A 20,912-nucleotide genomic window follows, 5' to 3' on the forward strand; every position below is an offset into this window, starting at 1 on the left:
ACCAGCTTTAGGGGCCAGTGTTCTACCTGGGATCCTATAAATGAGACAGTTCACCTAATGTTTCTTTACCACAATGCAAGTATTTTTCAAATAAAACAAAAGCCACTGCCCTCCTGTTATTGTTCTAATACACAAAATGAACTTCTGGGGAAGGATTTAAAAGCAAGTTATTTCCCTCACCAGCGATGCTCATTAAGAGTAAGTATGTTTGGGACGCCTGGGTGGCTCAGTTGGTTAAGCAGCTGCCTTCGGCTCAGGTCATGATCCCAGCGTCCTGGGATCAAGTCCCACATCGGGCCTTCTGCTCAGCAGGGAGCCTGCTTCCTCCTCTCTCTCTGCCTGCCTCTCTGCCTACTTGTGATTTCTCTCTGTCAAATAAATAAATAAAATCTTAAAAAAAAAAAAAAAAAAGAGTAAGTATGTTTGGTTCCCAAGTTCTTCCTTGGGCAGATATGCAAAAAAGCATGCCTGTTTTCCTTTTATCTTTGCTCCTACATCCAGCACACCTGCTCCCTCCAGTAAAATGCAAACCTCCTTGGACAAGAGTCCTTTCAAAAGGGAATGGAAGATGTTTCTACTTAGCAAAAGAAATTTCAATCAAAGAGCAAGGCAGTGTGGTATAATAGAATCACAGGCTCTGAAACCAGAAAAGTGGGAACAGAAAATCTAGTACTGCCCCTTACTAGGTTGTGGTAAGATGCAAGCTACCTAACCTTTCTGTGTTTCAATTTCTTCATCCATTAAACGGTTGAGTAGTTTCCTCACAGAGCTGTTGTGAGGAGTCAAAATGTATGCTATTCAATTCATCTTCAGAAAACTAGTTTTATTACTTTACTAAAACATACCTCAGTCATGAACCTCTAACCCTGTCCTTCCTGAGGCTCCTCCTTGCTTAAGTGGAAGGCCAGAAGATGCCAGAAAATGGGAGTAGCCAAGAAAGGAAGAAAACTGTTTTTTAGTAAAAAGCTAAAAATATCCAGAAGTATTAAGGAAATCATGTTTGGGGATCAGCACAATTTCACTACTTGCAAACTAAGGTTTATTTAGGTTGAAAGGCAAACTGTTGGGACTGTCTTCAGCTCTGTCATGCCAACTTTACGAACAAGGCACACATGCACAAATGCTCTGTGCTATTTCAATACCCTGACAGCTCACCAACCATCAACCAACACAAAGCTCTTGGATCTAATTTTAGACTAACTGGCTTTCAATCAGGAATGAATGTCAATTACAATTTCAAAGCTGCAGATCAGTTACAGCTCCACTCCACTACTGTATCAAAGATACTGTATCAGCCAAATAATACTACTGCCCTAGGTAACATTCTATGACAATTGCCTCCCCTAGGAAATTTGCTGGAGCAGTTACACAATCTCTCTTTTGGTTTCTGACAATGTCCAACACCTCATTCAAGACCCTAATCACCTGTTTACACTATGCCCGCTTCAACATGTACTGTGTTATTCTCTAGTTCTGGAAATGGTTCATATCATCAGTCCACGGTTGCGTGTCAGACCATGCTCCCATTGTATTACACATTTCTTCCAAATGTCTAGTGTCTAACTTACAGCAGATATTTGATGAAGCTTGTAAGTTGACTGGTTAGTAGTAAAAATGCATTTGTGGGCTTCATTTTTCATATACCTAGATGTGAGTTTGGGGGAAAATCTCATCTGAAGGCCCCAAACATGGTAGGGAAAAGACAATCTTTTGTTTTGACTAGGATCACTCTTCTAAACGAGACCTTAGAGGATCAAATGAAAATATGAAAACAGAAGAGCATGGACCCAATATCCCCAAGGTATCTGCACTACAAGAGGCAGTTGTCAGGTATCTGAAAATGTCAAGTCCTCTGAAATGTACAGGAAGGATGGTGACAAGAGACAAAGCATAGGCTGGATGAAAACTCTGGATCTGAAAATTGCTGTTAAAGATACAGAACTTGGGAGGCCTTAAAAAAAAAAAAAAAAAAAAAGAGAGAAAGCAAACACATGAATACTTATATGCACCCATGAATACAAATTAAGTAGATGAAAAAAAATAAATTAAGTAGATGAAAGAGAAAGGGCTGGATTAAATCACAGTAAATGTGATCAATGTATAATGTTTAAGAGACAAATCTGTTTTCATCTTTGTATCATGAATGATAATGAAATTATGGCTCTTAATGATGTTTAGGGGGAGGTGAGAAAAAAGCAAAAAAATAAAATTACGTAATTTTCATTCACTTATATTCAAAGGAAAAAAAGGTTTAAAAGTAAGAAAAAAGGGAAGTTTCCATCTTTAGAACTTAAAAAAAAAAAAAAAAAGATTTTATTTATTTATTTGACAGAGAGAGACAGCAAGAGTGGGAGAGGGAGAAGCAGGCTTCCTGCTGAGCAGGGAGCCTGATGTGGGGCTCAATCCCAGGACCCTGGGATCATGACCCAAGCCAAAAGCTGACACGACTGAGCCACCCAGGCACCCAGGAAGTTTCCAACTTAACACACAGCAGGAAAGGGTTTAAACTGTGTCCATCCGGTGGCTTGAGATAAAGTTGTTACCAAAGTGAGCCTTCATGTTCTTTGAGGAAAGTGCCCACAAGAAACCTAATTTCCAATATGTTGGAAAGAAGAACCCTGAACCCCTCTAATCCCTTCTTGCTCTCATTAAGGTAAGAGGCTGCTGAAGAATTAAGAAATACCTATAGAATGTATCCTATGAAAGGGTTCTGTTCTGAGATTCCCTAGAAAATTCACTGGACTCTGAAGAAATTTCTGCTCTCCATATTCTCAGTTGGGACAGTTCCAGCTGTGGGTCTACGGAAAAGATACGAATTTTTCCTTCTGAATCTTCAAGTAGGATCTAAGACCATTCAACCCTGACACCAAACTTATTTTAAGTTTTCTCACAACAGAACATCCAGCACAAGGGGCCATAATGGGCACACTCTTAACCCTAGGTCTAAGAAAAAGGGCCCTCTACTAATGCTAAAAGGGTCCAACTGGTCAGGGGAGGAGGGGTAAGACAGACACACCTGTAACCCAAAGGGCATTTGGCCTTAAATGTTACTCTAATTAGGTACTGTGCTTACCTAGGAGTATGTCCACTGTAAGCCTTCCTTTCCTGGAAGGGTATCTGCTATTACAATGAGAAGTCTGTCAAGAGTTGAAATTCAAAGACAGTAATTGTTCATTAGGTTCACAGTGCATAGAACACTATTCCTGAATACAATGGCTGTCAGAACTAGTTCTGGGTTGAGGAAAGCAACCTATGACACTCGGGAGTTGCCTCAAGGACACTACCATACCCTATAAAATATACTCTCTCCTTCTTCCCCCTATCTTTTTCTTCTCATGGCTCAGACCTGTTAGTGGCATCTGTATCATGACCTCTTCATGAGAGGCCACCAAGACCTCTGTCTATAGTTGTACTCTGGTCTACATTCATCTCTTCCCAAGAAATTAAAAACATTCTAATTCTTGACTTTTCTTGGGGGTGGTAGGTTTTGCGCAGAAGAGAATGGGAGGAAAAAAAAAACAACAAACCTCTCTAAAAGCCTGAATATTCTGGTATCACATTAGTTATAAGCAGCCCTTTAAGGTATGAAGAACTTAAGTAAAAATTAAAGTACCTAAAACTCATGGCTTTGAGAACATTCCATGTATCATTTAGGTAAATATTCTATTAACCAACAATTTTTACTTGGGAAAGGTATTCAAACACATTTGATATACTTTAATCGATCCAAATCATATCAACAGTCCATCCATATTATTTGTCTATAAGGTTAAAAAAAGCCTAGTCTACAATCTCACAAAATTATTTTTCTTTTTAAGAAGGCTCCATACTGGGGCATGGAGCCCTACACAGGGTTTCTTTCTTTCTTTCTTTCTTTTTTTTAAAAGATTTTATTTATTTATTTGACAGACAAATCACAAGTAGGCAGAGAGAAAGGAGGAAGCAGGCTCCCCGCTGAGCAGAGAGCCAGATGTGGGGCTTGATCCCAGGACTCTGGGATAGTGACCCGAGCCATAGGCAGAGGCTTAACCTACTGAGCCACCCAGGTGCCCCCCTACACAGGGTTTCAGTTCATAACCCTGAGATCGAGAGTCAGACACTTAACCAACTGAGCCACCCAGGCAACCCTCACAAACCTACTTTTAATTCAACATGTGAAGAATTTAGTGGAGATGTTAAAAAATGGTTATGTGGTATAAGAAATGTATTTGGTCATTGTCCATGGCTTTTGACAGAGCTTCTAAAGCCCTTAGAATTTCCTGGGTGATGGGTTTTGTTATTCCTAAGGAATTTCTGTGGAGTACACCTCAGTTTATAATAAGTGACTTAGGGTAGGGCCACTGGGGTCACCTGAAAGATGAGGTAACTAAGGGTTGGAATTTTCAGCTCCATCCACAGCCCTCTGGGAAAGGTTTGTGGTGTGAAAGGAGTCTGCAATTTAAGTTCTATAAAGCCTTGAACAAGATTTAATGAACCTCTGGGTTGGTAAGCCCAGGAAATACCCCCCAGTTCCACAGGAACAGAAGCTCCTGTACTCAGATGCTTCTGGACCTCACCCTATGTACTCTTCATTTATATATATACTTATAAAAAAGGACAATGAACATAAGTGAAGTGCTTCCCTAAGTTCTGTGGGCCATTCTAGCAAATTATTAAATCCACAATTTAAAGGCTATAGGTCAGAAATAGGAGAGGCCCAGACTTAACACAAATGGGGACAGTATTGTAGGACTGAGCACTTTACTTATGGGATCAGATACTAACCTTATGTAGTGTCAGAATTAGATTAAATTGGGGCGCCTGGGTGGCTCAGTGGGTTAAGCCGCTGCCTTCGGCTCAGGTCATGATCTCAGGGTCCTGGGATCGAGCCCCGCATCGGGCTCTCTGCTCAGCAGGGAGCCTGCTTCCTCCTCTCTCTCTGCCTGCCTCTCTGCCTGCTTATGATCTCTGTCTGTCAAATAAATAAATAAATAAAATCTTAAAAAAAAAAAAAAAAAAAAAGAATTAGATTAAATTGTAGGACACCCACAGCTGCTGTCCACTAAGAACTACAGAACTGCTTGGTGTGGGGGACCACCCCTGCCATCAGGTATCAGAACTCCTTAGAGGAGAAAAGAAGCTGAATATTTCAGGGAGGGAAAGGCAATCATGTTAACTAAGATATTTCTATTTTCTTCAAAGTCAAAATATCTACAAGTTCTTTTAAACTAAACAGTAAGATTTAAAAATGGCCCCAAAATGCCCATAAGACTCAAAGTTTACAAACTGTGCAGATCTTCAAAGATGGGTTATCTGACTAAGCCTTCATTATTTTTGAAATATACAAGGTTCCCTGGTCAAGGTAAGTTGAAAAATATTCTAACACCCACAGATGCAACTTAACCCAAATTATCCTGGTCTATTTGTCACATTTACCACCGTCCTTGGCCAGAACAGGCTCTGGCAATGATTTTTATTCCCTGAAAACTATAAATCTTCCAACCTTGTATCTGGAGCTACTTCTTGCTGGGTCAGAAAACATTAGTAGGAAAAACCAAAATTTCCCACTCACCTTTCTTGTAAAACATATTTACCTGCTTTAGTTCCTTGTCCTAACTATCCACAACCAGAGTTCCATTCACATGGCCCTAGTTCCAGTTCTGGCTTATGTACACATTTGTCCTCATTAAGCCAATGGTGGAGAATGTACCAGGAGCAATCATAAACCAGGAAGAATTTCCACTAACTTCAAGTGGGACTTAGTGTAACAAAAGAAATGGCAGGTTATTTTATTAACACACAAAGAAACTAACATTCAACCAGACTTTTATGAAACTAAATTAAGTATATTCCACAAACTTAAATTTAAGATCTATGTGTAACACTTCTTTCAACTAAGAAAATTAAGTATGATGTGGACGACAAAAAGACACCAAGTTCCCTCTTTTAGCCATTTTGGCTCTTACAAATGCTCTTCCACAGAAATGACAACATTAAGATAGCCTGTTATAGGGGCACCTGTGTAGCTCAGTTGGTTGAGCATGTGACTCTTGGTTTCAGCTCAGGTCATGATCTCAGGGTTGTGAGATTTAGCCGAGCCTCATATTGGGCTCTGTGCACAGTGGTGAGTTTGCTTCTCTCTCTCAATAAATAAGTAAAATTTTTAAAATAAAATAGTTTGTTGTAGCTTAGATTACAATCTGAGTCATTCTGGTCTTGTATTTTCAGAAAACATAATATACATTCATTGCATAGCGTAACATATTGATTCAAGGCCTGTGCTCTGCTACACTTCAGATATCAAGTTATTTAACCTCTCACCTCAGGTGCCTTAGCTATCAAAAGGTGGCAGTACTTCTTTTGAGGATTAAATCAAATAGTGTATTACTTAACACAGTGTCTATAATATACTAAGTATACTAAGCACCCAATAATTATTGTGCTTAGAAACCTCACTTTGTTCAGATGTACTTAATTACTGAGTCCATTTTGCAATGGTTCCCTTTTTAAGCTACATTTAAGTGATATTATCAAGAGATAATCATAAACTGACTCTCAATTTCAAAATTACTCTTTTGGTTAACTATAAGCGTACCTTACAGTTACTGTTAAAAACAAACTAATATGATTTTCGTGCCCAGAATTCTACAATGCTAAAAGGGTTAAAAAAACCAAACAAGAAAAACCCCAAACAAAAAAATCAAAACAACCCAAACAAAAAAACATTCCAAAAACTATTCTATTAATCCACCACTAAGTTTCACTTAGTGCTAATAACCATGCTTGAACACATCAGTTTTCTCCTTAAACCCAAAGACAACCCCAAACACCAGCACACAAAGATTCGTTCTGTCATCCAGTTTGTCTTTAAAGATCATTACATTTCTCCTTAAAATATTTTAGCATTAGGCAAAATATTTCTTACCGTACACTATAATAATCTGAGCCTGACTTTAATACAATTCAGCCAAGAACAGGAATCCTCCTATTCCCTAAAAGAAGTTGGTATGTACAGGGAAACTTCTGAGCCAAACTGAATACAGTTGTGGCTCCTTACCGATACCCAGAGATGGCAAAAGATTTAAAATTTTCATGGGATCAACAAGCAACCAAATCCTAAATAAAAGCAAAGTAGGACATGATTATCAACCATATTATTTGTTTAAATGAAGACCGCTTCCAGCTATTTTAGATAGCTTAATCCTAGTCTAAAATGTCCAAACTAACCCCATCACTTAGAATTAAAGTTGTGCATGAGAACCTCATTTTTGATGTGCTTTAAACTTGACTGAACTTTGCTAATAAAAGAGATAAAGCCTCTAAAAGCTTTAAAGGGTAGCTGAAGAGTTTCAAGTAGCTAGGTAACATGGCTATGATCAAATCAGAGAATAAGCTTCCTTCATCATGCACTAGAAGGGAATGCTGTTACTACACAGAACGTTATTTTTAATGTTACTACACTCAGACAACAGTCAAATTACAGTCATAAATTCACATTTTAGAGTTTTTCAGAGAATGTAATGTATGCAGATTCTAATGTGTGACACTGCCCCCAAGGTAAAGACATACGAGAACAAATCTACAGGTCACATCAAACTTTAAACACTGCAACAAAAATCCATAAAAGCCATACTCAATTAAAAGTAATGCAACAGAAGATCCTAGTGAAACTAATCTAATTCCTGATAGTACATCATACATAAGGGATCATGACCTGTACTATCTCTCCTGTATAATATGTTCACACTCGGGAGAATAATTATTCATTCTACCATGAGGCAAAAAAAAAAAAAAAAAATCTGTGTTCAAGTTCCTGTAAGATTATTAAAAACATCTATTTTATTACATTCAAAGAAACAAACTTAAAAAAATTAAAAATAAGCTGCCACCTTCAATTTGTACTAGGTAAAGAGTTAGCAAAAGCCCAAGTAACTGAATGGATAGCCAAACTTTCAGAAGCTTCATTTCAAGCAGAACTGTCACTAATTTAATAAGAAAACACAACAGCAAAACCAATCTAACAACTTTGGGCCCTCCATGTAACTAAGCACACTTTATTTCATGTAGTAACAATTAAAAGCTTGATTAATTCTATCACTGCAAATCAAGCAATCGATGACAAACCTGGGTTGGAAACCAGAATGTCCAATTCCTGTGTTCAAAACAAATTTTCAACATGGCCTGGGGCAAGGCACTCTGCTATTCTAAGAATGCTCAGACATACAAATATGTAATGTTCCAAACGCTTTTTTTTGAGCCACTTCCTGTAAGCAAAAAGTTCCTATAACTGGGAAAAGAACAAAATAAACAAACTAAGAAAATGGGAATACTTGACACACCTTCTCCAAATGAGTAATTTTAACTTAAAAAAAAAAAAGCATATACAGCCAGTTTCTATCTAACCTTCCCATAGTAAAGACCCACAAAATTTACAAAAGGAGACCCAAAGCCCACCTAATTCAGTTCTAAACTTCAACAAGCATTAGTACATTGGGCACTTCTATCCCTGAAAGTTCTAGAGAGAGGCCAAAAAGGACCCCGTAGTTAACAGTTCACATTAACGGCCCCATTACCCTGTTTCTCATGTATATACAGATGCGGATTCGTCCACCAAAATCTCCTCTCTACTCCACCCCCCACACGTTGGCATTTTCATTTCATAGGTGGGTACTTCAACAGCTAACACCAGGAACCTCCGGGGTAATTGGAGGACTTGGGGGAAGTCATCTTGGAAGAGGTGGAAAACCCAGAGATATCAAGGAAAGTCAGAAAGAGGTTGTCCCTGGCCACCTCTCCTCCTTCCCGTCCCATCCAAACTTCACCGACCCAGTTCAGAAGACCCGGAGGGGGAGGCCATTTTAATGAGACCTGGCTGAGAAACATGGAGAGGAAATCAGGGAACGACGTTCAGAAAGGAAGGCCGAGCTCTTTCCCCAAACAGCACCCAAGTAAGGTGGCAGCAACTGGAGCTCGAACACGGAGGTGCTTGATTCAAGGGCCAGAGAGAGATTCAAAAGTAGCAATGGCCTTTCACGAGGGAGTCAAGGGGTCCGAACCCCGGGAGCGGGGCCCCTTACCCCGAAGCAGGAGAAGGATCCCTTCCCCGGCCAACCGCGAAGACCCTTGCCCCTGAGTCGGGGGCTACTACCCAGAGATCCAGAAGGCGGGAGTTGACTAGTGCCTGGTTCTCCTCATCCGGCCATGCGGCGCGGGGGCGGCCATCCTGAGGGGTCCGGGAACCAAGAGAGCACGGGGGGGCCGGACGCGGCGCTCACCCGCGGGCCGCCTCCAAGCTCTTGATGAGCTTCTTAATTTTCCAGATCTCCACGTTCCTGTCGGCAGCACTGGGGTCGTCCGCCATCTTCTCGCCTCCTCCTCCCTAGAGCGGCCCGGCGGGGCCCGGAGACACCAAGACCACAGAGTTAGCGCCGCCGCTGGGGCAGAGCGGCCCCCTTCCTAGCCACCCCCAAGAGGCCCTCTTCTTCCCGCCTCGCGCGGCCAGCCGCGGCGGTCGCCGGCCTCTCCCTCCCTCGGCTTACCTAAGGGCCCAGTCCTGGGCGGCAGCGGCTGCTCCTCCCCGGCGGCGGCTCCGCGGCGGCGGCTCTGACGTAGGACACCGGCTCCCTCTCTCCAGGCAGCTGCATGTGTTGCAATCCGCTCACATGGGGCCTGTGACATCACTTCCTCCGCCAGAGGCTGAGTGGAAGTCGGCGGGCGGAAGGGAGGGGGCCCGGTGCGGAAGAGAGGAAGCTCTGCGCGCGCCGCGACTTGCCATTGGCTGTCTGCGCCGCGGCCTACAATGAGCTTGCTGATTGGTCGCAGCTGGGCCGCGCGGCCTTGTGAGGTAGGGCCCGGGGCGGGGAAGTACCGCATTCCTTCCGGTCCGGCTAGCCCGGTGCAGGAAGCGGGCGGAAGCCGGTGGCTCTCGCGAGGATTTATTTAGCGACCCGCAGGCCTCCAATGGGGGTGATTTCTAAAGGGCTAGACGGAGAACGTCTTTTCCGTTCCTCTTTGATGGATGGAATGGGCATCTGAAAATCTACGACGCGCGCCTAGACGATCGGGCCGGGACTCGTGATTTGAATTACGTCTGAGGAGTCTTAAAGAAACGCCTCAAGCTTCGTGGCTTCTTACCTGGCAAAGTGCTCTTCGGCCGACTTGCGTCACTGTTGCGCGGACGAATTAGTGTTTAGGCTCTCAGCCCGGGTGTCTGGATTAGGAAATTTTCCCCGGGTGGTCCGGGACGCGCCACCCGCAAAGGCAAAAGAGGCACGTTGCGTCTCGCTTACTGCTCACACGGGTTCATTTTGAACCTGGAACTTTGTGGGGACGGGAGGGGAAAGCAGAGGCTACGGGAGATTGGAAACTGTGAAGTATCTGAGGCCACGAATCGTTTGGTGTGAGGTTTTGAGAGTGGAGGTGGGGAGAGTTTGAAGCAAAAATGGGCAGCTATATAAGTTAGAAGTTTATCTTTTTGAGTTATAATTTTTAGTTGACTGTGTCTCTCTTCACCTCGGTTGGATTTGTTCAAATATTTGGGCCCAAACTGTGCTAGAGTCAGTTTTCCTGAGGATGCTGAGGTGTACTGGATATAACAGTGCTTACCTTAGTGGAGCTTTCAGTTTCGTTGGGTTTATAACCATTTGTGATTGTATACTTTTGTATCATAAAATACTTGCATAAATACCCGGAAATGTTGTGAGAGTGTAATAAAAGGGCCTGATTTTGGAATGAGACCCAAAGAATGAGTAGGGGTTTGTCAGAAAGCATAACACATTAAAAAAAAAAAAAAAAAAGTATGTGCTTAAAAAGCCAGTATGCTGGAACAGGTTCAGGAATGGGTAAAGTAGCTTGAGGTGGAGACAGAGGACAGATAATGTAGGGTCTTCAAAGCCAGGTTTAGGAGTTTGGCCTCTTCTCTTAAGAACAATGGACATCTTAAAAGGATTTATAGAGGGGCGCCTGGGTGGCTCAGTGGGTTAAGCCGCTGCCTTCGGCTCAGGTCATGATCTCAGGGTCCTGGGATCGAGTCCCGCATCGGGCTCTCTGCTCAGCAGGGAGCCTGCTTCCCTCTCTGTCTCTCTCTCTCTCTCTCTCTCTCTGCCTGCCTTTGTGTCTACTTGTGATCTCTCTCTGTCAAATAAATAAATAAAATCTTTAAAAAAAAAAAAATAAAGGGGGTTAGAATGGATAGGACTGGATGATGGATTGGATCTGGAGAAAGGAAGAATGTTCCCAGAGTGTGGAAATGGTTACACTTACTGAGTTGGGAAATATGAAGAGCAGGTTTTGAGGGATGATTGAAAATTTCCTCTTGGGCGAGGTTTTGAGACATGCAAGTGGAGATGTCAGGCAGTTGCATTTATGTTTGCTTTGAGTCCTTTTTCATGTTATCTCAACTTTGCTCACACCTTTGAGATGGGGGTATTATCCCCATTTCATAGATAGGGAAACTGAGGCAAAGAAAGGTGGAAGGGACTTGCTCAGAATCACATAAATAGTTTATGACTTCCAGACTCCATGTTCAGTGCCCAGTGCATTTTATCATGCAGCAACCCCATTACCTCTGTTGCCATAGGGTGAGGACACTTTTCCTGCAGGAAATGTTTCTCCCCCAGCAAATGAATTCCCAAGGTAGTATCTCTTCTTTAGGTACCATTTTGTAATTCATGGCATATGTTCATTCATTACATAGTATTTATTGTACTTCTGTGTGTCATTCACTGTGCTTAGTAATGCACCTTCTAAAGTAAATAATAATAAACACTGTTACTGACTGGATGTGTACCATGTCCCAAGCTTTTCCCTACTTCATTTCCCTTACCCCAATTCCTACTTTTTTCACTTGGTTCCCTTGATCTATATCTCTTCATTTTTATGTTTATGGCATTGCTTCAGGTCAATGTTTCATGGCTTTATAGGCTTTCTAGACCACCTCACAGGCTTGCTTTTATAGGTGATTATCCTGAAATAAGATGGTGACATGTCAGAATTACTGTTTGTCAGCGTTTGAATTGTTCAAACTTCATAATTACTGAGATATGTAACTTGTTTCTTAGAATGTTCTAATTCCAGATAGTTTATATGTAGCTCCGAAAGCTTACTTGCTTCATTGCTGTAAATTCACCATCTCTGCATTTGGAATTGAAAACCAGTGTCTTAGTGGCAAATACTGGCATTGATTTCTAGCAGAAGAGATTTGAAAGGAATAGAACAGGGATGCTATTTCCTTCAGCAAGGAGGAGGCTTTATGAATGCAGCCATGACCATCAGTGTTTAGGAAGAACCTCTTGTGACATAAGACTGATACAGATTTTTTCAAAATGACATATGATGAAGGTAGAATATATAGCCTCTCTTGGCACAGGTTGTCCTTTTCTGAAAAATGAAGGATTTGTTACTTGACCTCAGAATTTCTTCTCTAGGTCTAATGTTAAATAATAAAGTTAAATACTGGGGTGTAGATAACATTCCTAGTTATGGGTGGAGATGAGGAAGGGAAGGAGGATTGTTTTGATGATGTTGAAAGTACCAGTAGCAACTTGAGAACACAGTGTTGTTAGGTACAGAATGAAATTATTGGTTGCTAATGTGCAGGCCAGTTTTAAGAGTAGCTAAGGTGAAGAAAGCAGGGGAGAAATGGTTGTGGGAAGATTTCCTAAGGGCTGTAACCTATGACTCTTAGGGAAGTCAGTGGGATTGTTAAAGGAAAGATCTCTGGAGCTAGGCAGCCTTAGGGTTGAACCCTGACTTTGCTCCTTATGTTGGGCAAGTCACTTAAATCTTGCAGAATTTGTGTTTATCTATAAAATGGGGATACTGCCTTTTTTGTGGGACTACTGGATTAAATAAGTTGTGTAAAGTGTCTAGTACCATTTACAGCACCTGTGTCAATAGTGAATGCTAGTTCTGTTTTTAGTTTCTCCTGATTTGTTCTGTCCTCTTCCATTGTTTTCAGTACCCATCTGTTGACCTGATATACTACTTCTAGCAGAAAATTGAAGTTGAGAGCCTAAAGTTAGAGCAGACCCAAATTACAATTCCTGGTGATTTTTTTTTTTCCTGGTGGAAAGAGGGAACCGGTAAAATGGTCTGTGGGATCTTTACCGTGTTTCAGTGACTGGTGTGTTAATAATTGTTAGAAATTTGGAACTTTTCACAGCTGGAGTTTAAAAGATTGGGTATTTATGTGCGGAGGGTTGTGTGGGTGCCAAGAAGCAATTGTGGTTTAGACCTAGAAATTGGGCCTTGGGCTGATCAGTATCTAATAGTCATTGATAATACCTGCCTTTACTGTCAATGTGGCCATGAGATCAGTTACAGGGGTTTTGTTGCTTTGTGGCAGGACTTTTATGTGATTTTTTTTTTTTCCAAATGGAAACTATTCCTGGGCTGCACTAAATGTTTTGAAGCTTTGGCAGTGTATTTGTATTAGCTATCATAAGGGTGTCCAACTAGATATACTCGTCCATGTTTGTTCTTTCTCCCTGTTAGCATTCAACATTCTTGTCAATTTGCCCAGCTTGGAGTTGTCTCTTACATACTAAGGTCCCATGGTTATGGATAGAAGAGCAGGAATCTCTTAATGATGTTTAATAGCTTAAGGAGAAGGTCTTTTTTGCTACTGCCTAGGTAAGCAAAGCACAGGCATCATTTCTGTGTTTGTGGGTATCCTGGTCAGGTAAGGTTGGGACTTCAGTAAGATTCCCCTTGGGATATCCTTAATGTTTATTAGCTTCTAACTGGTGACGTAAGTGTAATACTAGAATTTGGAGACTCAGTTCTATGTTCATGGTGTCTTTTTTTTTTTTTTTTTAAAGATTTTATTTACTTATTTGACAGATAGCGAGAGAGGGAACACAAGCAGGAGGAGTGGGAGAGGGAGAAGGAGGCTTCCCGCTGGGCAGGGAGCCGGATGCGGGGCTCAATCCCAGGACCCTGAGATCACGACCTGAGCCAAAAGCAAACGCTTAAGCATTGAGCCACCCACACGCGCCCCCCCCCATAAGATTTTATTTAAAACAAAACAAAACAAAACAAAAAACAAAACCAATGTGCCTAAAAATAGTTACAAATAATCTGTGGGTTAGACTGTCTGTGAAGTGGGGGGGCATCTAGGTGGCTCAGTCAGGGTTAAGCATCTGACTTTTTAAATTTCAGCTCAGGTCATGATCTCAGGGTTGTGAGATCGAGTCCCATGTTGGGCTCCACACTTAGCGGGGAGTCTGCTCGTCCCTCTCCCTTTGCTCCTCCCTCCCCCATTTGCCTGCACACACGTTCCCTCCCTCTCTATCCCTCCCTCCGCCAAGTAAGAAAAAAACTGTGAAGTGCTTACCATTTCATGAAGTAGGTGAAGATCAGTAAAGGAATGTCTGGTCTGCCCTCAAGTTCCTGGATGTACTTAAGCATAATGAATTTGAAGAATGAAGTTCCGTAGATTCCATCCTTAAATACATGAAGAAATCATACAGTCAGTAAAAGCCAATGAAGAAGACCTAAGCTATAGTGGTGTAGTGTAAAACTCAAAGATTTGTGTAAGTTGACATAAGACAAGGTTGCTTAACTGTAGTACAGTGTGTGAAAGTGACTTGAAATGGTAAAGTGTAAAGTACCGTTTATTCCCCTGTGGACACAGGGAGTATAATATAACCCTTTAGTGGGAGGGGGAACTATAAGGAATTACAGCAGTTTCTTCTCTAAATGATCAAACATCTGTACATGAATTTGGAATCTTGTTAAATTAAGCAGATACCATTATATGCTTTACCCTATAATGATTTCCAACTATAAGAAAAAAAATGCACATAGAGAACACTCATTCTTTCTGTTCTAGAATTTTTTTTTCTTTTTTTAGAATCCCTGTTACAAGGAGCACTCACCAGCTGATGTACCTCTTCCCATAACATGAAAGAATAATTAGCAAGGTGAGACTGACCCATGCCCTTGGATCATTTGGGGAGGGGAGTAAGTGCTTTTTGTTTCCAGTGGTGCTTTTTTTTTGACTCAGTAGACAATTTTAGAACAGTGAGACAGAGTATAATTTTTTAGTTCAATTTCATAAATACTTACTGGATGCCAGTTTTCTCTCTGAGATTTGTGCTGAAACACTTTAGCTATGATGCCGTTGTTAAATTTGCAGTCTTTTTTAAGGGGAAAAAGAACAAAGGAATGTTAGATAGATAACCATATGAAAAGAGAAGTAGCTGTTTATAGGACTGAGGCAGATATGAACAAGACGAACCTGGAACACCTTTTTATATAAGAAAGGAAATTAACAAAGACTACGGGGGTCTTTTTTTTTCCTTGTAGAAGTACTTAGAATAGCCTAATAGACTTTTCTTTATTGAGATGTAATTGACATATAACATTATATTATTTCCAGATGTAACAATATAATGATTGAATATTTGTATATATTGTGAAATGATCACCATAGTAAGTCTAGTTAATATCTGTCAATGTATATAGTTTTCAGTTTTTTTTCTTGTGATGAGCACTTTAAGATTTACTCTTAGTAACTTTCAGATATGCAATAATTATTAATTAGAGTTACCATGCTGTACATTTCATCCCTAATACTTTATAATTGGAAGCTCATAACTTTTGACCTCCATCACCTATTTCACCCACCCCCAACCTTCCCATTCCCCCCATTTCCTCCCCTGCCTCTGGCAACCAGCAGTCTGTCCTCTGTCTGTGTAAGTTTGGGATTTTTTGTTGTTGTTTTTTAAAAGGTTTTTTTTATTTGTCAGAGAGAGAGCACAAGCAGGGGGAGCAGCAGACAGAGGGAGAAACAGGCTTCCTGCTGAGCAAGGAGCCCAATATGGGACTTGATCCCAGAGGGGCTTTGGGATCATGACCTGAGCCACACAGGTGTCCCTGTCGTTTTTTTTTTTTTTTTTTTTTTTTTTAAGATTCCCTGTCTAAATGAGATCATATAGCATTTGCCTTTCTCTGACTTATTTCCCATAGCATAATGCCTTCAGGGTCTATCCATGTTATCACAAAGGGCAAGATTTCATTCTTTTCTGTGACCTTAGAGTAGTATTTTTTTTAAAGAAGTTATTTATTTGAGAGAAAGAGCCAGAGAGAGAGACAGAGCACAAGCAGGGGTAGCAGCAGAGGAAGAGGGAGAAGCAGGCTCCCTGAATAGGGAACGAAATGTGGGACCAAATCTCAGGACCCTGGAATCACGACCTGTGCTGAAGGCAGATGCTTTAACCCACTGAGCCACCCAGGCGCCCCTAGAGTGTTCTATTATATACGAGTGTGCCCGTGCGCACGTGCTCATGTATCACTTTTTTTTTTTTTTAAGATTTTATTTATTTATTTGACAGAGAGAAATCACAAGTAAGCAGAGAGGCAGGCAGAGAGAGAGGAGGAAGCAGGGAAGCAGGCTCCCTGCTGAGCAGAAAGCCCGATGTGGGGCTCGAACCCAGGACCTGGGATCATGACCTGAGCCGAAGGCATCGGCTTAACCCACTGAGCCACCCAGGCGCCCCTCATGTATCACTTCTTTATCTGTTCATCCATCATTGGATGCCTAGATTGTTTCCATATCTTGGCTATTGTAGCTAATGCTGCAGTGAACATGGGGATTCACATTCCTTTTGTTTTTATTTATTTATTTATTTATTTATTTTTTAAAGATTTTATTTATTTATTTGACAGAGAGATCACAAGTAGGCAGAGAGGCAGGCAGAGAGAGAGAGGAGGAAGCAGGCTCCCTGCCGAGCAGAGAGCCCGATGCGGGGCTCGATCCCAGGACCCTGAGATCATGACCTGAGCCGAAGGCAGCGGCTTAACCCACTGAGCCACCCAGGCGCCCCCTCCTTTGGTTTTTAAATGAGAGTGTGTGTGCAAATGCTGGGTAGGGGGTGGGGCAGAGGGGGCCAGAGAATCTTAAGCAGGCTTCACACCCAGTGCAGAGCCAATTCAGGCTCATGACCCTGAGATCATGACCTGAGTGAAAACAAGAGTTGGATGCCTAAGTGACTGAGCCACCCAGGCTCTCCTGCATTATTCTTTTTGAATTAGTGGTTTCATTTTCTTTGGGTAAATATGCAGAAGTGGAATTGCTGGATTGTATGATAGTTTTGTTTTTTAATTTATTGAGGAGCCCCCCATACTGTTTTCTCTAGTGGCTGCACCAATTTACATTCCCATCAACAGTGCACAAATGTTTGCATTTCTCCGTATCTTTGCCAACACTTGCTATTATCTTGTATTTTTTTTTTTTTTTTTTTACGAGAGGGAGAAACTTAAGCAGGCTGCACACCAGTTACGGAGCCTGATGCCGGGCTCCATCTCACAACCTTGAGATCATGACCTGAGTGGAAACAGAGTCAGATGATTAACTGACTGAGCCACCTAGGCAGCCCTCTTGTTCTTTTGGTATTAGCCATTCTGACAAGTATGAGGTTAATAGCCCATTGTTTTTGATTTGCATTTCCCTGGTGATGAGTGATACTGAACACCTTCTTATGTACCTGTTGGTCATCTCTTTGTCATTGGAAAAGTGTCTATTCAGATCCTCTGTCCATTTTTTGATTGGATTGGATCGGGTTTTTTTGCTATTGAGTTGTATGAATTAATACATTTTGAATATTAAACCCTTTTCAGATATATTATTTAGAAATATTTTATATCATTCACTATCTTGTATTTTCATTTTATTTATTTCCTTCACTGTGCATAAGTTTTTCAGTTTAATGTAGTCCCACTTTTTTTTTTCCTTTTGTTCACTTTCTTTTTGGTGTCAGATCCAAAAATCATCACCAAGACTGATGTCAAGGAAATTACGGCCTTTATTTTCTTTGGGGAATTTTATAGTTTTAAAAGTTTTTCATCCATTTTGTGTATGGTGTAGGAGAGTGGCACAATTTCATTCTTTTGCATATGGCTGTCCAGTTTTCCCAACACCATTTATTGAAGAGACTGTTCTTGGGGTCCTATCAAAAGAACTAAAGAGCCAATAGGAAGAGTTTCCACAGGCCAAAAATACAACACTTTGAGCATCATTAAGAACTACAGTGAATTGAAGTATATAAAATGAGTTAAAATCTCTGAGCTCACAGTGACACCTGAGAAACCTCATTAGTCTCACCTTTGAATACTACTACAAAATCAACTCATTCTTAAAACCAGTACATAATCCTTTTCTGTATGAACTGTACCTCAGGGTAACTAGGTACTTAAGAGGGGAAGTTTCTCACTGCAGAAGTATTCCAACTAAAAAGTGAAGATAGGATAGTATCACCTTTTTTTTTTTTTTTTTTTGGATTTTATTTATTTAGGAGAGAGAGCCCCTGCATGAGAGCTGAGGGAAAGGCAGAGAGAAGGGGCGAGAATCCCAAGCACACTTCTCGCTAACCATGGAGCCCAAAGCAGGGCTTGGTCAGTCGCTTAACCAACTGGGCCACATAGGTGCTTTGGGATAGTACTACTTTTAATGAAGTCAGAGATTTAGGTAATGATCATCAGTAGCTGCTAACATCACCTAAGAGCCAACCAGAATTATGTACCCTCTGATGGAAGTACACACCACCTATTCTTGTCAAGAAACTGAACTTCAGATCAGTTGGGGATGGAAGAACATGTTAAATGACATCACAGGAATGCAATCCTATGAAACATAGTGAAATGTAATATGTAGGACATAATAGGACTGGTGGACCAGTTTCTTTAACAAAATGCAGGGTGCCTGGGTGGCTCAGTTGGTTACATGTCTGACTCTTGATTTTGGCTCAGGTCATGATTTTGGGGTCATGGGATTGAGCCCCATGTTAAGACTCTGCACTCAGCAGGGAAGGCTGCCTGAGATTCTCTCTCCCTCTGCCCCTCTCCCCAACATTCTAAAATAATATCTTTATAGATAGATGGGTAGTAAAGTGCGGGGAAAAGGAAGCAGAGTCTTAGTGAACATATGAAGCAGTATAGGATGTGGACTTTATTTGGTTCCTGGCTCTTTTAACAATTGAGAAAGTTGTGAAATGGGTACCTGGTTGGTTTAGTCAGTAGAGTTTTTGAGCCTGGATCTCGGGGGTGTAAGGTCAAGCCCAACATTGGATGTAGACATTACTTAAATACTATCTTAAAGTTGTGAAATGGGTAAATTTGGACATTTGTTTGCTATTAAGGAGTTGCTCTTGTCTTTTATGTGTTCATGATCGTTGTATTTTATAGAATAATCCTTTTAAAAATAATTTATGTTAGAGTAAAATTATGAGTGAAACAGCCAGTGTAGTTAAGGTGTCATGGAGAGTGTTAACCAAGGATACTTAGGAAACACAAAGGTAAAACCGAGCTGGCACATGGCAAGGGGGCAGGGATCCGGAGGGTTTGAACTGAATGTAAGCTATACCAGTAGAGTGAGTTTCCATTTAGGAAAGCTATGGTTTCAACCCTTTCTTGGTCACAGATTCAAGTTCATAAAAGCAGTGGACCATTTCTTCAGAAAAATTAATACCGTCTTACATTATGTCATTAGTCTTTTATGGACCCTCTGAAGTCAATCATGTGGACTCCTTGTTTTTTTTTTTTTTTAAAGATTTTATTTATTTATTTGACAGAGAGAGATCACAAGTAGACGGAGAGGCAGGCAGAGAGAGAGAGAGAGAGAGAGAGGGAAGCAGGCTCCCTGCTGAGCAGAGAGCCCGATGCGGGACTCGATCCCAGGACCCCGAGATCATGACCTGAGCCAAAGGCAGCGGCTTAACCCACTGAGCCACCCAGGCGCCCCAGGACTCCTTGTTCTTGTAACTCCAAATCTCTACCTGCTAGGACAGGGGCTGCAAGAACCTGTTTAAGAGCCGTGATTTAGGTCAAACTTTAGGGCCCAAACTCATGACCCCCAGATTGAGAGTTGTATGTTTTACCACTGAGCCAGCCTGATGTCCCTACATAGAATGTATTACTTTCCTGTTTCCTATCTCAGACTTGAAACTCATAGTTATTAAAGGCTGATTCAGCTGCAGTGTTCTCTTTAGGGTTAAGATATCTTCTTACTGGGGCACCTGAGTGGCCTAGTCCATTAGAAGTGTAACACTGATTGTGGCTCAGGTCATGATCTCAGTGTGAGATGTAGTCCAGTGTTAGGCTCTGTGCTAGATGTGGAACCTCCTAAGATTCTCTCCCTTTCCCCGTGTCCCTCCCCCAAATTTCTGCTTTGTGACCTGCTGCAGCAGAAATGGGTTTGATAATGAGGCATTGTATTAGGTTTAAGCATTATCAAATTGCTGATAATTGTTTTTAACCTGTGGAAATGGCTGTTTCAGTGGTTCTTTCTGTAATTGCTAAATTGCCTCCATGCTGTACAGATTGAGTAATGTAGGTCACCCTATAGTTCCTTTATTTAAAGCTTTCATCCATTTCATTGTTCCGATACTAGAGGAAAGGAGACAGCTCTTACAAAGCAGCCTTAGGACTGCAAAATGGAGTCACAGTGGTATCTGAAATAGTGAACAGCCTTTGCTTGAAGTAGTTTATTTTCAAGGTCTGGGTTGTCTCTCACTTTTAATCTCATGTACCTTCTGTAAGAATTTGCTTTTATCTTTACTGTTTCTTCTTGCTATAGCATTTCTAATGTAAATGTTATACTTAAAATTAAGCCACCTTGATAGATTACTTACTAAAAGTATCTTCAAAATGAAATATGGAGCAGAGCATCTTATTCTTCCTGGTAATTGATAGATTGACAAAACACCTATGTATAGGACTCTGAACTCAAGGAAATCATCAGGTGACAAGTGCCATTCTGTAAAGTAAATGGCCTGTACTCTTCCAAGTCAGTATTCTATGCCTGGATAGCTCATTTGGCTAAGTGTCTGCCTTGGCTCAGGTCATGATCCAGGGTCACATAAGGCTCCCTGCTCAGCGGGGAGCCTGCTTCACCCTCTGCCTGCTGCTTCTCCCGCTTGTGCTTGCTTTCTCTG

The 20,912-nt window shown here is 41.4% G+C and overlaps 1 protein-coding gene across 2 annotated transcripts in view; it reads right to left on the reverse strand.

Moving 5' to 3' along the window:
- Nucleotides 1-9,677, reverse strand: part of ETF1 (eukaryotic translation termination factor 1) — a 31,079-nt gene extending 21,402 nt beyond the window's left edge. The window contains exons 1-2 of one of the 2 annotated variants that reach the window (XM_047729786.1): nucleotides 9,519-9,677; nucleotides 9,255-9,358 (exon numbers count right to left, since the gene is read on the reverse strand). In XM_047729786.1, the coding sequence (XP_047585742.1) occupies nucleotides 9,255-9,340 (86 nt within the window). In that variant the 5' untranslated portion in view covers nucleotides 9,341-9,358; nucleotides 9,519-9,677. Of the gene's footprint in view, nucleotides 1-9,127; nucleotides 9,153-9,254; nucleotides 9,359-9,518 lie in introns of those variants that run through there. The other variant, XM_047729787.1, reaches the window with a different exon arrangement.
- Between the last annotated feature and the right edge of the window lie 11,235 nt (nucleotides 9,678-20,912).

Source organism: Lutra lutra, chromosome 5 (genome assembly GCF_902655055.1).
Source record: "Lutra lutra chromosome 5, mLutLut1.2, whole genome shotgun sequence".
Taxonomy (NCBI): Eukaryota; Metazoa; Chordata; class Mammalia; order Carnivora; family Mustelidae; genus Lutra; species Lutra lutra.